The following is a 14,458-nucleotide window of genomic DNA, read 5'->3' as shown; positions in this document are numbered from 1 at the left end:
TTTCAGTGCTATGTTTTATCTTTATCCAATGTGAACACCAAAGACTATGTAAGAGACAGTATCTAGTGATTTCCTGATGGCACAGTCTGCCCTTGCTTTTTACAGAGATAGACTCTCTGCTAGTGACATGCTCCAAGTCCGAAAGGTAATGGAACATGTTTATGAGAAAATCATCAATTTGGACAATGAGTCGCAAACCACTAGCTCTTCTAATAATGAAAAACCAGGAGAACAGGAAAAAGAAGAGGATATTGCTGTGTTGGCAGAGGAGAAAATTGAACTTTTGTGCCAGGACCAGGTAAGTGCACTTGAGGACCACAGCCCCATTTTTTTCCAGCGCCGATGCTCAGAAAGTTAAATATGGTGTGATTATGGTTCCCATGTCTGTTACCTTTGGGGGTGCTTCTGCTTTTACGGAGGCTTTAAGGAGTGCTGCGTCTCTCCCACCTATTGGTGAGGCTCTTTCTAGAGGGGCCCTGCAGCCCACCCCCAAAAAATCTATTTACCCCAGGGAGATTCTCAGGAAAAGGACACGGAGATTGAAATGCACACACAAATGGTGAATGTGCTGACGGCTTTTTTTTTTTTTTTTTTTTTTTAAAGACTTTATTTATTTATTCGACAGAGATAGAGACAGCCAGCGAGAGAGGGAACACAAGCAGGGGGAGTGGGAGAGGAAGAAGCAGGCTCATAGCGAGGAGCCTGATGTGGGGCTCGATCCCAGAACGCCAGGATCACGCCCTGAGCCGAAGGCAGACGCTTAACCGCTGTGCCACCCAGGCGCCCCGGCTTTTGTTTTTTTACCTGACAAGCAAAAGACACATGACTGCCTTGATTGGCAGAGCAGTATCTGCCGAGTTGGTTTAAGATTTGAAGCGGAGGTGGGTAGAGCATTGGGGAGACTTTTAAATAAAGGTGCACTCAAGGCATTTCCTAAGGGGAATGGCTGAAGTTGGGATCTCTGGCCTAGTCACACAAGCCACCCGTCTCTCAGGGCCCGGGTTCGTGTCTGCGTGCGTGGGAGCGCTGTCAGCAAGAGCAGGCCACCAGGTGCAGGTGAGGGGAGAACAAGCTGGATCACCTGATGAGAGTCCCTGAGTTCACAGTGAAGGTCTGGGGTATTACAAAGTAGAGGCTTTGACATTTTTTATTATGTATTTTTTGCTGTTCAGGTTTTAGATCCAAACATGGACCTCCGAACAGTGAAGCACTTCATATGGAAGAGTGGTGGCGACCTCACCCTCCATTACCGTCAGAAGTCCACGTGAGGGGGGGCGCGTGCTCCTGGGTATTCATTTACTGACCTTCCTCTATGGCCCCGAGAGTAGTCCTAGGAAGCCCACCGAGCCCCAGCGGGAGCAAGACTTCTAACGGCCGATTTGGTATGGACCGAGATTCTCTTTCAGTTGAAGTGACTAATGCGATGTAAAATAGAAACCAGTCTCCATGTGTAGATTAAGCTGTCCCCAGGGAAGCAGAGAGCACGAGCAGAAGACCCCGCAAGCACACTGTGTCTTGTGAGATGGACAGAGAACGGATGACAGGCCAGCACAGACTTGGCTTCCTCCTTTCGTTTCAAAGGACCTTATCTTTGTCTGTAAGCACTTGTTAGAGACACATAGGTAGAGCCACATCTGTCACTGTGTTTCAACTTCAAACCCACACGCTCTGTAGCTTTTCTGACCGAGTACATTCCATTCATGCAGCACCTATGAAGGCTTTTTCCAAGTCGGTCATTAAAAACAAACGAGTTGTTCTCACATTTAAGACAGTTATTTTTAATAGGAATTTGCTGTTGTACAATTCCAGAGCCAGCCCATTTCATAATAAATTATCCTTGTTGGGCTTGTTTTAATATTGCATCTCAGATGCGTTCTTTTAGGAAGACCTATAGAAATTCTGGGTGCTGGACAGTAGCACTTGGACCGCCAGACTGGAGTGTGCCCTGCAGTGCCCAGGGCTGCCGCACCCCCACAGTGCCCCCAGCTGTGCGGCAGCCACAGGCAGGTCCAGCTTTGTTGAGGCGCCAGGCCAAGTGACACCACAGGTTCGTGCTCTGGGTGAGCAGTGTGACACCATCAAAACTTAAGACCATGAGGAAATACTCGCTTCATTTAAATGCTACCTAAAATGTATGGTGTCAGAGTAAAAAGGCTATCCTAGTGAGTTTATTTGGTATTCATATCCTGGAAGTATATGTACTTGTTTTCTCCAGAGTTTTATATGCAGGTTTTTGTTGTGTTACCTGTATCCAGAGTTCTTTTTGTTCTTACAACCTGAAGCTTTCATAGAATCATTTGAGTCTTGTACAGAATATAACTTATTGGGGATAAACACTTAACTTTTGGCAGAAAAAAAAACTTTGGATTCTCCCCAAGGTCATTTGTATTCAGAACAGAACAGTGGTCCACCCCTGTAAAACTATATGAGACAAGCCTCCTGTATGAAGCCAGAAGCACAAGTGCCTTCAGAGGGCAGTTTATTCCAGTCCAGTTGCCTCCCCAGCTCGTGTGCGGTCTGTCCCCACAACCGCAGGGACTGGGGAGGGGCAGGGAAGGTTTTTTCTTTTCTACATCTTCACAGGTTCAGCTGGAGGCAGCTGATGGGCCTGGTTCCAGACCTTTCTATTTGAGATATTCTTACCTGCACAACTGTAGAGACAGGGTTCCCTCACTGCTGGTCAGCCTCCTTTGGAAAGTGGACAGGTCACTGCCTCCAGCACTTTGAGGAAGTGAGCAAAGACACGCCGCATTTCCAGTGAGTCTTTCTCCATTACACAGAGAGCAACCGGCTTCCTTTTTTAAAAATCCTTTCTATCTGTTGGATACAACAGTGCGCTTTTGGTGCACATTTTTTAGCAATAGTTGTGAATTAATGGCAAAAACAAACCCCACAACTCACTTATCAGCCCTCCACTGTGTTTGCAGGAGTCCTGGGCCCTTGGGCTAAAGGAATGGTCTTGCTGGGCCATTTTTCCCCATGTGCCCAGCCTTGAGGGGCGGCTGCGTTCCCTTCCTGTCATAGATCTGACCCTCAGCATGCTTCTACTTTTTTTCCTTCCAGTCAAACCAGTAACAGTTTCCAGAAAATCTGACAGTCTGCAATGCCAAAAGGGTAAAAATCTGTATTTCACAGTTGTATAGAATAAAGGCTTTAGTTACAATATTTCAAAGTGTAGTACACCTTTATTTCTTTCACTTGTCGTTTTCCTTCATAGCAGATTACAGAGAAAGTTCTGGTTCCGTGTTTACCCTGGCATCGTTAGCATCAGTACCATTTTATCCCCCTATTTAGGGCGGGGAGTGTGCAAAAGTGAGGGAGGAAAGAGCCAGAATCCTAGGGTGAGGGTGATTTTGGACCAGACTGCCAGGCAGCAGTTCAGGGAAGCAGGCCTCAGAACAGTCCTGTGGTGATTCTCTTCTACCTCCTGGATTCCTCCTACAGGCAGACGCTGGGCTCCCAGACAGTCCAAGAACCCAGCTGCAGCCCTGGCTTCGGACACAATGCCTCCCTGTTCAGCAGGCTTATCAGCTGCTCTGGTAGGCTTGACAAGGGCTTGCTTCAAATGCAGTCACAGTGGTAGAAATTTGAAGTGTTTGCTAATTGGGGCCCTCCCTGCATATACTTGGTCTGTGCCCTCCAGAGCAGACAGTCCTTGTCCTGTGGGCCTAACAGAACTCTGAATGCTCTGTTAAGTGCACATATTACAGATCAAGCGGCAAAGGTGGGACGTTAAACTGGGTAGCAGCTAGAAGACCAGGCCAGAGGCAGCTTTTGTGGCAATTAGCAAGAAGTGGGAAGGTGAGGGACTTCAGGGGATGAGAGGCCGTTCCTGCGTGGAGCCCTCCTTTTCCTACAGGAACCAGGTAGAGCAGAAGACCTGGCCTAGTCTTAGCCTCTTGGGGCACCTGGGGTGAAGGGAACAGCCTCCTCCCATTCTATGGAAAAGAGCAAAATGGACCCACTCTCGTCCAGGCCCCTTGTTCCCCCATAGGGTGAGAGCTGTGTGTAAAGAGATCCAGTCAGGATTGGCTTTGAGAGTCTGCTTAGGATGGTGAACTTAGATTTGCAATTTTTATTCACCGCTGGGGCTGACTGGATGCCTTGTATATTTACAAGAGATGGCTGTAGAAGTTTGGGAGCTGACAGGAGTCACCACTAGAGATACCGGGTCTGTGGGGTGTAGGCCCTGGGAAGAAGAAACATCGTGGTCCAAGAACAAGTGAGCCTCTGCTGAAGGGCCTAGAATTTCCAGTCCTCCTCTTCCAGGAGAGGGGGACAAGGTCACTGCTTCTCTCCTCCAGCTGTAACTGGCAGATGTCAGTCAGCCGAGTGACTGTGCAGTGTAGTATAGAGATGAGGGCACATGACAGAAGAGACGGTAATTGGGGCTTCAGGGATCCCCAAGGCGTGGGACTGCCTTCTAGTGCACACGAGGCTAGCTGAGCTGCGCAAGAAGAATCAAGGCAAGCCCTACCAAGAGTTAGGCAAACTCTCCAGACCTATCCCTTCCTCCCGCACTCCATCTGCACACCCGACTCTGTGTGGACCCTGCTGCCTCCTGGGCAGCCATAGTGTCCAGAGCAGGAGCAAGCACTGGACTTAAGGGTACATGGCCGAAAGATGCCCTTCCCCAAGGCCCATGGCCTCCTCTTCCTACCCACTGAGGCTCTCTGCCCCACGCAAGCTCCTGCAAAACTTGATCTGGGTACTGCTCCCAGCCCTCCACCACCCCAGAAGGACTTGTCTGAGACTCAAACAAGTGCCCGATTCCCCAAAGCCAGGACCATCAGGCAGAATTAATGCTGGGAGGTTATCTCTTGGACACCAGTAGGGTCTGTGTGGACACACAAGCCCCGCCCCACAGCAGTCCCTGCACATCCTGGGAGCCACCGCCTAGAAAGCTGCACACACGGCCGGGATCAGGCAAGGGGCTAGGCTGCGTGTAGTGTGGCCTAAGCTGCTTCCCCACATCTAGGCCTCACGAAATGCCATCAGGGGCCTCGACACAGCCTAGGGCGTTATTCGGGGGTGGATAGCTGGGCCTGGCTGGCTGCCTCCTCAGCCTCTGCCCCGAAATCTGGGCTCTCTGTGCTTGCCAGCTCCTCCTCAGCCTGCGCTTCAAGCAGCTCAGCAGACAGCCCGTCTTCTGGTGAGGCTGCAGAGGTGAGGCTGTCGGGAAGGGTTAGCTGAGGCAGGTGGTCTGGCTGGGCCTGCGTGCCTGGGCTGTCCGGGAAGGAGACCTCAAACTCTGATCCGGACCATGTGGCCTCACCTGAAACATACAGGGAGGGGCTGAGGAGGCCTACAGAACCCTGGGCCCATGTGGCCTGGGACAGCCACCCCACTCCCACCCCAGGCATTGATGGGGAATGGGAGATCTAGTGGCCGGATGCTTTGATGTGGTTGCGTTTCACCCAAAAGCCAGCCTCCCAGCCTCCCACCCTGCTGAGAAACTCGGGGCAGCCTTGCCAACAACCAGGGTCCTTCCCGGAAAGCTTCCGCAGCTGTGGGCCACTCACCACCACGCTCATGAGAACCACTGCTGGAGACGTCCTCGGGCCCGGAGGCTGAGAGAGCTGTGGAGGTCACCTCTGTGGCAGAGGGCAGGCTGGGCCAGACACTGGCATTGCTGCTGTCCAAGAGGGAGATACCCGACACGTCCAGGAAGCCTAGGGAAGGGTGCAAGTCTTCACTAGCATAAAACCCAGACTACTGGAAGGCCCGTACCCTGGCTCACTCAGCCCCGTTCCTGGGGCACCTGGCCTAAAACTGTAATCTCAACCCAGGGGGGGTACCCCCACCCAACCCCAAAGTGATCCCCACTGCCTGTTGCTGAGGAAAGAAAGGGAACAGCACAGTGACAGAGGCCCGGACCCTGCTCTGTCCCCGCTGTGCCGTGTGATCTTGAGCAGGCCGCTTCCCTTCAGTGGACGGCAGTCCCCCCCCCCCCCATCTGCCCACTGGACTGGCTCATCTGCGACCAACTTGGCATGTATGAGCTAGGAGGCCTCAGCAGGTCTGAGGAAGGTTTGGCACTGCCACGGGAGCCTCGCTGTAAACCTGGGGCCCACCTCAGCACCAGGGGTTGCAGGCTCCTTAGCCTCCTCGCCAGAGCCCGCTCGCTACCTGGGTCCATGACGCGCTGCACTGGAGGTGGAGGCTGAAGAGGAATCTCCATGGCACGTGGAAATCCCCCAAGGTCTGGAGCGCCACGGCTGGGACTCCCAGGCTCAGAAAGCTGTCCCTCCACAGAGGAGCCAGGTGCCTGCAGCAGGGCCTACATGGGCCAGGGAAGGAGGCGGGAACAGGGCAGGGGCCGTTGGGACAGAGTAGTCCAACCTAACCCCTAGCCCACCCTGGCCACGGAAGCACCACTCTGCCTGACGGAGCAAACGGCCATGGTGACCTGCCCTTCCCCGACAGGGGATCTAAAGTCAGGCACAAGGGGCCTCACTGGCCTCTCCGGCAGTGCTGACTAGGAGGGAACACCCTTCCCACTCTGCCGAAGAGCCCCAGGTGCCCACCTGGCTGGGCCCCTCTAGTGACCCACAAGAAGAGAAGGCCTTCCGTGAATTCCAGCGTGCCTAGGGAGCAGTCCTCGCATGCCCCCGGTACAGACCCCAGGCACCAGCCCAGTGCCCAAAGGCACTTGGTGACTTTTCAACAGGCATGAAGGCAGGTCTGGCCTTCCCCTACAGAGCTGGCCAGACAACCAGCCCAACTGGGGCCCTGGGTGCCCAGCCTCCGGCCCAACATTACCAGACTCAGGCACAGTACAAGCTCCACACACCTGAGCCTCCGTTTCCCACTCGTGAAATGAAAATGACAACTAGTGCCTTGCCATTACCCTCACCTCCAGACCCAAGTGGCAGGCGGGCTCCACAAATGGGCCCTTGGCACCCATGGCGACAGCAGACTTGAGTCCTCTTTTCCCAGGTAGCAGGCCCCTTTGCCCATAGGAAGCTCCCCACGTCCCCTCACTGGCAGGTGCTCCCAACGTACCTCCATGTAGTCATCCTGCCTGGAGCCCATCTCTGGGCCAGGAGGGGCAGGAGAGTCCTGGGGGATGGGTCCAGGTGGCGGAGCACCAGGAGGCAGGACATCAGGAGGCAGGGCATCAGGAGGCAGGGTACCGGGAGGCAAGGTACCAGGTGGCTTCTTGTGGTGGCTGGGGGGCTGGGTTGGGATCCGGTGTAGATACCCGTAGCCAATACCACAGCCCAGACTGCCAAAGTCCAGAAACATTCGATCCAGGGGGTTGTCCTACAGCCCTTCCTAGGTCTGCCAACCCCCCCACCCCCGCTCCTGGCCATGAGGGGCAAAGGGTGCCTCCTGGACCAGTGGTCATCCTCAGGATCCCTAGACCCAGAGCCCAGCCTCCACCCCCCACCATGGGATTCTGGGCGTCCATGTCCAGTGGCCAGGTCCAGCCAGGGCTCTACTGGGCCCCTGCCCTGCCACCCTCCAACTGAGGAAGTACCTGCCCTCTCCACCCCAGGCTGCGTTGGGAGTTACAGTCACCTCCCGGCAGGAGTCGGACTCGGAGTTGTAAACCATCAGCTTCAAGGGCTTCCCCTCGTGGGACTCGATGAGTGTAAAGAAGTCCTCGGACTACGACAAAGCCAGCGCCTGAGCCCCACTCCCAGCACTGGAATTGGAGGCCTCGACAAAACGAGGCCCTCCTCATGGACAGCACCCACCTCCACACCGTATCCAGGGGGCCTGGGGAGGGCAAACCAAAGGTCACTCACCTCCTGGAGGATCTGGTCTGAGCCAACCACATAGTCTGTGTAGGGGCGCAGGCCAGCAAGGGAGGCAGGTGAAGAGGGTTCCACGTCCTGGAGAAAGAATCACCAACGACCCGTCTTGCTCCTCAAGTTGGGGATGGGGTGGTGAGGATGGAGGGGGCCGCATCTCCAGGTACTGAGCAGGACACTTGTCCTTGGGCTCTGGGCCAGGACATCAGGCCCAGACTTGCTTACTCCACTTCTTTTCCCGACCGCCCCCAGGTGCACAGACTGCCCAGCAGAGGGCAGCATGAGGGCACCGCTCACAGCCCTGAGCTCTAGAACGTGACCTCGTTTAAATCCTGACTCCACCAACCTCTAGCCTGTAACTATGGACAGATACTTAACCCCCCCTAGCGTCAGTTTCCCCACAATTAAAAGTAGGATATGCAGTACTTCCTCATAGGATTGCTGAAAAAATTAAAAATAGAATATAGGCAAAGAATGAAAACCACACGTTGGCCCACAGTAAGTGCCCAACTGCCGTGCTGTTACTGGTGCAGGCATATCGCTGGAGACCCCTGTGTAGGGGCTGGAGGCGGGGCAGTGAGCAGAACTGGGTAGAAGGATCATTTCCTCCCTGGGAAACTCTACCACTCCCAATCTCCCAGTCTCCCCGAGCAATGCAAAGGGATTGGCCTCATCACCTCCACTGCACTCATGGACAAACTAAGGAGGGCGGAAAGGTTGAGAAATCACCCATGAGAAGTCAGCAATACAGGAGGGTAGAAATCAAATCAGTCCATTTCCGGTCGGGGCACCCTCCTTGGGACCAAGCATCAAGATTGTGGGCACCACCGATGAACGTACAGATCACGCGTGTGTGTGTGAGTGTGTGTGTGAGAGAGAGAGAGAGAACAGACACTAACAGCAACGTCTGCAACAACTCAGTCACTGAGACTCAGGAAGACCCAGCCCCCAGGCACTGCCCAAGGCCCAAAGAGGCTCTGAGGAGACCTGCCAGAAAAGCCTCGGTCCTGGTATACCATAGAGTCTACCAGAAGAGACACGATCTATAAAGGCTGGCAGCAGCAGCCTTCTGGCAGTACGAGCACCCCTCCAGCAGATGGTATCCCACCTCTCAAAATAAGAAACCAAGGGTTAGAGGGTGAGAAGGTGCCCAAAGCCGCCTGGCTAACAGGCGGGCTGCACAGGTCAGGTGATGATGAGTGGCCCTCAGGGACCCCTCTCGCAGAAGCACTGGTTGTTGGCCTGGCCCAGCTGCCCCACACCTCACCCCTACCCTAGCCGCCTGCCAGCCCCACACCACCCCCCGCGCCCACTCACCAGCACGTGCCACACGTGCTCGCTGGCCCTGCGGAAGCTGCAGAAGCGCACGCTGGCGCCCAGCAGGCCCTGGCCGCCCCACATGTTGCTGGGCACCACCTCCACCTCGCGCACCTTCATGGTCTTCATGTTGAACACCTCTAGCTTCACAGGCTTCTCCACGTTGGCCTTCAGCAGGGCCTTCAGCGTGTCATTCTCCTTGTTCTGCGGGGGCAGCGGGGCTGACGCCAAGGGCCCCCACCCTGGGTTGGGGCCCCTCAGACAAGTCTGGGTCTGACAGGAGGAAGGGCCCCGGTGGCCAGCTGCCCCAGCAGGGTCTGGTGTGGGCGTGGGTCAGGACCTGCGACCACTGCAAACCCCACCAGCCCTAAGCACCATGAAACCTGCCTCCCTCAGCCACCCCCCCTGCCGGAAATACAACAAAGTGAACAAAGGGCCTACTTGGTCCAGAGCACCGCAGGGCTGCCCCTCTCTGACGGGCCTCTGGGCCACTTTGACACCTCTCATGCTCCAAGAGGCAGGCCCTTTAGACCTTGTGGCTCCAAGAGCCCCCTCACCGCCCATCCACCTCAGAAAGCTCAGGAGCTGGGCAATGAGCAGGGCCCCAGTCAAGCGGAGTACAAGCCTAGAAGAAGGAGAGATGGGCTGGGCCTCCCTCCGGAAGGAAAGGGAGGCAGGAGCAGGGTGGGGCCTGCTGTGGGACAGGACACACACACACACACACACAAGGCAGCCGTAGCATGGGGGAAGCCTCACCAGCCTCGAGTGCCCGATGGTGATGATGAAGTCAAAGTAGGGTTCCAGGCCCGCCTGCTGGGCTGGGGAGTTCTCCTGCACCTGTCCCACAGCAGAGGCCACAGTCACGGCACAAGCCTCATGACTCTCCGAGAAACCCCCTGCCCCCAAATGTCAGAGACTGTCCATCACCACTTCAGGTGGTCCAACAAGGACCCGGGCACTGCACGAACTGTTCCAGGCAGGCCACACATGTGCACTGTCAAAGTAACGCCGTCATCTCCTGCTACCTTCCTGGGCAAGACTGTCCTCCTCAGGAAATGGCTCTTGTCTGATCACAATCCACACATCATGCTTCCAGAGATGCCTCACAGGAGAGCCCAGGCAGCCCGGGGGGGCTTCTAGGAGGCCACACAGACACAAGGTGGCACAGGCCTGTGGGGAAGCTTGGGCCACTGTGAAGCCAGCAGGTTTACCAGAAAGGTTTAGGAAGGGAGGGCCCCAGGATAGATGAAACCAGGGATGTGCTCAGAAAGACAGACAGGGTAGGCAGCCAGTGGCCAGATCCCAGAGGGCCCAGACCCTGTGGTGACAGATCCAAGCTCAGCTGGGCGGGCGTGGGAGCTGCTGAGGAGTGTGGCCGAGGGAAGCAGACCCAAGGCACAGGGATGAGCCTGAGCTGGGAGCCCTATGAGAGGAAGTCCCATGAGCAGGCCAAATCCCCGCCTCACAGCCTCGGCTCGGCTCGGCTCGGCTCGGCTCGGCTCGGCTCGGCTCCGCTCCTCTCGGCTCCTCTCGGCTCCTCTCGGCTCCTCTCGGCTCCTCTCGGCTCCTCCGGGAGCCACTCCTAGCCCAAGGGGGCCTCCAGCCCTGTATTCCGGAACTCACTGCTGTCTCCAAAAACACAGCAACCAAGCCTCCCAGCTGGAGTAGAAATCCATCTCAAAGGCCCCATTTACAGAGCCTTGCTCAAACAATGCAGCCTTTATCCCCAGGGCCAGACCCTGCGGTGGGCCCCACACCCTCAGGCCTTTGGCTGTGAGCACTTGATGTCCTGCTGGTCAGGCATCAGCCCAGAGGACACAGGGCTCAGGTTCTGGATGCCTCCACCACGGGAAGGCCCTGTGGCTTCCGACACCCACTAGCCCCTATAGTCTTGGATTCCCCAAGCTGAAGGAGAGCTCACCCTGAGCCCTGGGATCCAGGGGAATTCGCCCCTGGAATTAGGACGCCCTTCTAGTTAGGTCACCACCCACTGAGCCCCTGCTTGCCACCCCCAGAAACTGCCATGGCTTCCAATGACAGTGAGCCCAGAAACCGACTCCAGTCCCAGTTGGCCTGCGACAGGGGAGCTCTGAGCCCTGCCCCTCTCCCTTCATGGGAAAGCGGGGACAAGGTGTCTTTGGAAAGCCATTGGACAGTTACTCAGAGACAGCTTGTGCAGAAGTACTCCTCCCTGCTCAGGACCACTTTCTGTGCCACTCCGCCTACCTCTGGGAAGGTCCCTGCTCCTGAGGCCAGTGCCACCCAGCTGCCGGCCCACTCCCCTCCTCAGTTATTCCCTGTCAGCCGCCCTCCATCATTACTGAGGTCCAGAGGCTCAGGCCTCCAATCCCCCGGCCCTCTCCCAGACACCCCCAATACCTCTCCCCAACCTCCCCCATGACCTTGTCCCCTGGCTGTACTCCACTGCCCTTGCCCCGGGCCTTGCCATCACCCACAAAGGCTCTAGTGCAGAAATAATCTACGTAGCTGCCACCGCGCCCACCACAATCACTGCCCTCTGTCCCGCTCTCCTGTGGGGGCTCTCATCACCCTCACCCCACAGCCCCACGATGCCTGCTGCTTTCACAACACTTTCCACTGTGTTCCGCATCAGCGCATCTAATGTAATTAAAGGGACAGCAGCTGACACTTGCTGAGGATTGGCTCGGTGCCAGGGGACTGCGCCACCTGCCCTACCTTGCACCTAACCTTTTTACCAGCACCGACTTATGCAGGAGGAAAAGTACTCCATTATTCAGAAATCTGACCCCAGGAAGTCCAACCCAGAACCTGCTCTGTTCCACTGCCCTGTCACAACCATTTCCTGGGGAACCCTCCACGCCTCTAATCTCCCTGAGGGCAGGGACTTTTCCAACAGGCCGGGTGCACAGTGAGAATGTCAGTGTTTATAGAAGGCAGCACACACAGTTTTCAGGAAATGTAAGCAGGTAATGTCACGCTTCCACGGAAAACGTCCCGATGGCTCCACGTGGCAGAACAAAATCCCAGATCTTTGGGACACAACGGGCCCCGCATAATCTGGCCTCACCCTTTACCTCTCACACAGGCCACCCCACCTATGTATGCCAGCCTTATCTCCTGCTCTTCCTCAACCCAACCGACACAACCCGCCTCAGGCCCTCCCTCAGCCTAGAACGCTCTTCCCCTAAGTCTCTGTACTGTCCACTCCTTCCTTCCCAGGTGTCTTGATGTGAGGCCTTTTCTGACCCCTCTATCCAAAACAGAACCGGCTATCCTCTGTATGCACTTACTCTACTCTCTCCTCCCCAGTACTGATCAGCGCGTACCATAGATTTCTATTTCATCTCTCACCCTCCTCTCCGTGCCAGCAACCAAAGGTAAGCTCCCTGAGAAGAGGGATGACATCTGTTCTCTCCACTGCTTTACCTCTGGCACCCAGAACTCGGCCTGCCACAGCATGTGCTCAAAAATACCTGTTTTTGTGAGTGGAAGACCTCCAATCCTTTGACCTCTCCACTCAGCCCCTCTCCCACATTCCCCCCCCCACCCCACCTCTCCCACTTGCCAAGTCCTCAATTTCTATGTTTTCCATCAGCCTGCTGGAAGATTCTCCTGATGGGATGCATTCCACTGTCCACCTTTTCTGTCAGGTGCCTCACCATGATGCCGACCAGAGAAAGCCCATCACCAAACAGGGTCCTGTCAACTCTGGGCCCTGAAGCCAACCTGACTTTTAGGAACCCCCTTCTTTAGCCCTCCCCTCTTGTAGTTGATAACAGAGCTTTAGACACCCCTCAGCAGCCAAGCACCAAACTGACCAGCTTGCCGGCCTACACTCAGCTCTGCAATCCATCCACGGTGCCCATGGAAAAACACAAGGTCCTTCCCCTAACTACACTGTGGGTTCGGAGACCCTGTGCCCCCTCACCTCCATTACAACACCTCCTTCTCCACAGTACACATCGCCACCCCAACTCTCCAACTGGCTGCAGGCCCTCTCCTCACCTTCAGACTCTAGGAACCCCACTCCGTCTCCACTTTGCTCAGAACTGCTTGTCCAGACCTCCAGGTCCCTCCCCTGCTGCCAACGCTCCCCCCGTGCCTTCTGAGGCATTCTCAGGCTCTCCCTGGCTAGTTGTTTCTGCTCCTCGAGCCCCGGACCGGAGGCCTGTCCGACCCCAAGACGGCGGGATGCGCGCCGGCAGGCTCCCTGGCAGTTGACATCCACTTGGCCACCCCGAATCTATGGACCCAAGGACGGGGAGCTAGGTTCTGGTCTTGCCGGCTCTGTCCCCAGGCCCAGTAAGGAGGCGATCACAAGTGATGACCTAAGTGCGCAAGTGCGTCCCGACTGGACGTGGTGTAATCTTCACCCGGGAGAAGTGCCATTCCGGGTGGCCCGACCGGACCAGGAAACTCTCCCGCTTCCTGCATGGCTGGCACTCGGGGCCGGCGCCGGGCCGACCGCGGCCGCAGACGGGCCGGGGGCCAGAGCGCCGCGGCGCCGCCTCCCGCAGGCTGCTCCCACCGGGAAGGAAGCACACCCCCACACCAGGGCAGCCGCTCGGGGGGCCGGGACCCCGCCCCTGCCTCCCTCGAGCCGGCGATCAGACGTCCCCTCGCGTCCGTGCGGGCGCCCCGCCAAGGTCACCGGCGCCGCGGGGGCGACTCACCCCGTGCAGGTGGAAACCCTCGGCGCCGCCCGCGGGCTGCTCGGCGCTGGCGCCCAGGCCCATGGCTGCGGCCCGGCGCCGGCGCCCGTGTCCCGGTACCGCGATGCCAAGCCCGCAGGGCGAACCCGCGCCACCAGCGCGCACTAGCCCTTTCGGCGCTCGATTGCCAGCGCCTTGTCACGTGGGTGCCTGCCTCTCCCACCCCTGACTCTGACGCTCTTAGCAACCGGCCTTACCTCCGTTTCCAAGGACGCGCGCCTCCAACTTCCGGCCGCGAGAGAAGTGCCCAGGACCCTTACTCGGGAATCCAGCTCTGCGCGGCCGCACCAGACCCGGACTCGGAGCCGCGGGCGCCCGGAGATGAGCGGCAATGACTCCTCCCTTATGGTGCGTGGCCCGAGCGCGGCCAGGCCGCTCCCTCTGGGACTCTCCGCCCCTGGCCCCGAGACTCCCGCGCCCCGCTGCTCTCCTGTCACCTCTCCAACCGCTCCTGCTGTCCCCTTCATCCGCCTTTCGCTGTCCCCGGCCGGCCGCTAATGAAGGGCCTGGCCCCCTCTGGCCTCACTGTTCTTTACGAGCGCATCTTTCTCCGCTGGTGTTCTCTGTGCACCCTGAGCTCCAAATCAGCGTCTCCACCCAGTCTTGTCCTCGAGCTCCCCCCAACCAAGGTATCCAAAACCCTTCTCTGTCATCTTGCCATCATCTCCCCCTCTCCTGCCTCTGCCT

At 56.9% G+C, this 14,458-nt stretch overlaps 3 protein-coding genes across 6 annotated transcripts in view; 2 read left to right on the top strand and 1 right to left on the bottom strand.

Annotated features, from left to right (window-relative positions):
- WDR48 (WD repeat domain 48) overlaps window positions 1–3,165 on the top strand; it is a 44,742-nt gene extending 41,577 nt beyond the window's left edge. For both annotated transcript variants that reach the window (XM_026496752.4, XM_026496753.4), the window contains 2 exons: window positions 106–298; window positions 1,173–3,165. In XM_026496752.4, coding sequence (XP_026352537.1) covers window positions 106–298; window positions 1,173–1,268 — 289 coding nt within the window. In that variant the 3' untranslated portion in view covers window positions 1,269–3,165. The remainder of the gene's footprint in view (window positions 1–105; window positions 299–1,172) is intronic.
- On the bottom strand, window positions 3,107–13,910 carry GORASP1 (golgi reassembly stacking protein 1). Of its 3 annotated transcripts, XM_044383309.3 has the most exons (11): window positions 13,733–13,798; window positions 10,005–10,213; window positions 9,834–9,914; window positions 9,519–9,702; window positions 9,078–9,281; window positions 7,755–7,841; window positions 7,484–7,614; window positions 7,006–7,228; window positions 6,130–6,280; window positions 5,523–5,672; window positions 3,107–5,275 (listed from the first exon to the last, which is right to left on the bottom strand). In XM_044383309.3, the coding sequence occupies exons 2-11, from the start codon at window positions 10,064–10,066 to the stop codon at window positions 5,022–5,024; spliced, it is 1,527 nt and encodes a 508-aa protein (XP_044239244.1). In that variant the 5' UTR covers window positions 10,067–10,213; window positions 13,733–13,798; the 3' UTR covers window positions 3,107–5,021. The 3 variants fall into 3 exon arrangements, with proteins under 3 accessions (XP_044239244.1, XP_057171782.1, XP_026352539.1); XM_057315799.1 differs by lacking the exons at window positions 10,005–10,213; window positions 13,733–13,798 and adding an exon at window positions 13,065–13,450 and having other exon boundaries at window positions 3,166–5,275; XM_026496754.4 differs by lacking the exons at window positions 9,519–9,702; window positions 10,005–10,213 and having other exon boundaries at window positions 3,166–5,275; window positions 13,733–13,910.
- TTC21A (tetratricopeptide repeat domain 21A) overlaps window positions 13,845–14,458 on the top strand; it is a 32,510-nt gene continuing 31,896 nt past the window's right edge. Inside the window, exon 1 of the mRNA XM_026496751.4 lies at window positions 13,845–14,119. Within this exon, the coding sequence (XP_026352536.1) occupies window positions 14,093–14,119 (27 nt within the window). The 5' untranslated portion in view covers window positions 13,845–14,092. The remainder of the gene's footprint in view (window positions 14,120–14,458) is intronic.

The sequence above is a fragment of the Ursus arctos genome, unplaced genomic scaffold (assembly GCF_023065955.2).
Source record: "Ursus arctos isolate Adak ecotype North America unplaced genomic scaffold, UrsArc2.0 scaffold_20, whole genome shotgun sequence".
Taxonomy (NCBI): Eukaryota; Metazoa; Chordata; class Mammalia; order Carnivora; family Ursidae; genus Ursus; species Ursus arctos.
Note: the sequence above shows the minus strand (reverse complement) of the source record. Positions and strands in the feature narration are given on the sequence as shown.

Bases quoted from the DNA above. Each gene is read 5' to 3' on its own strand.
- GORASP1 (XM_044383309.3), bottom strand. From the start codon at position 10,066: ATGTGTGGCCTGCCTGGAACAGTTCGTGCAGTGCCCGGGTCCTTGTTG. The intron at 9,915-10,004 runs GTGATGGACAGT...GCTGTGGGACAG, and splicing joins TTGTTGGACCACCTGAAGTG to GTGCAGGAGAACTCCCCAGC. The intron at 5,276-5,522 runs GTGAGTGGCCCA...TGTATGTTTCAG, and splicing joins TGGTTCTCATGAGCGTGGTG to GTGAGGCCACATGGTCCGGA.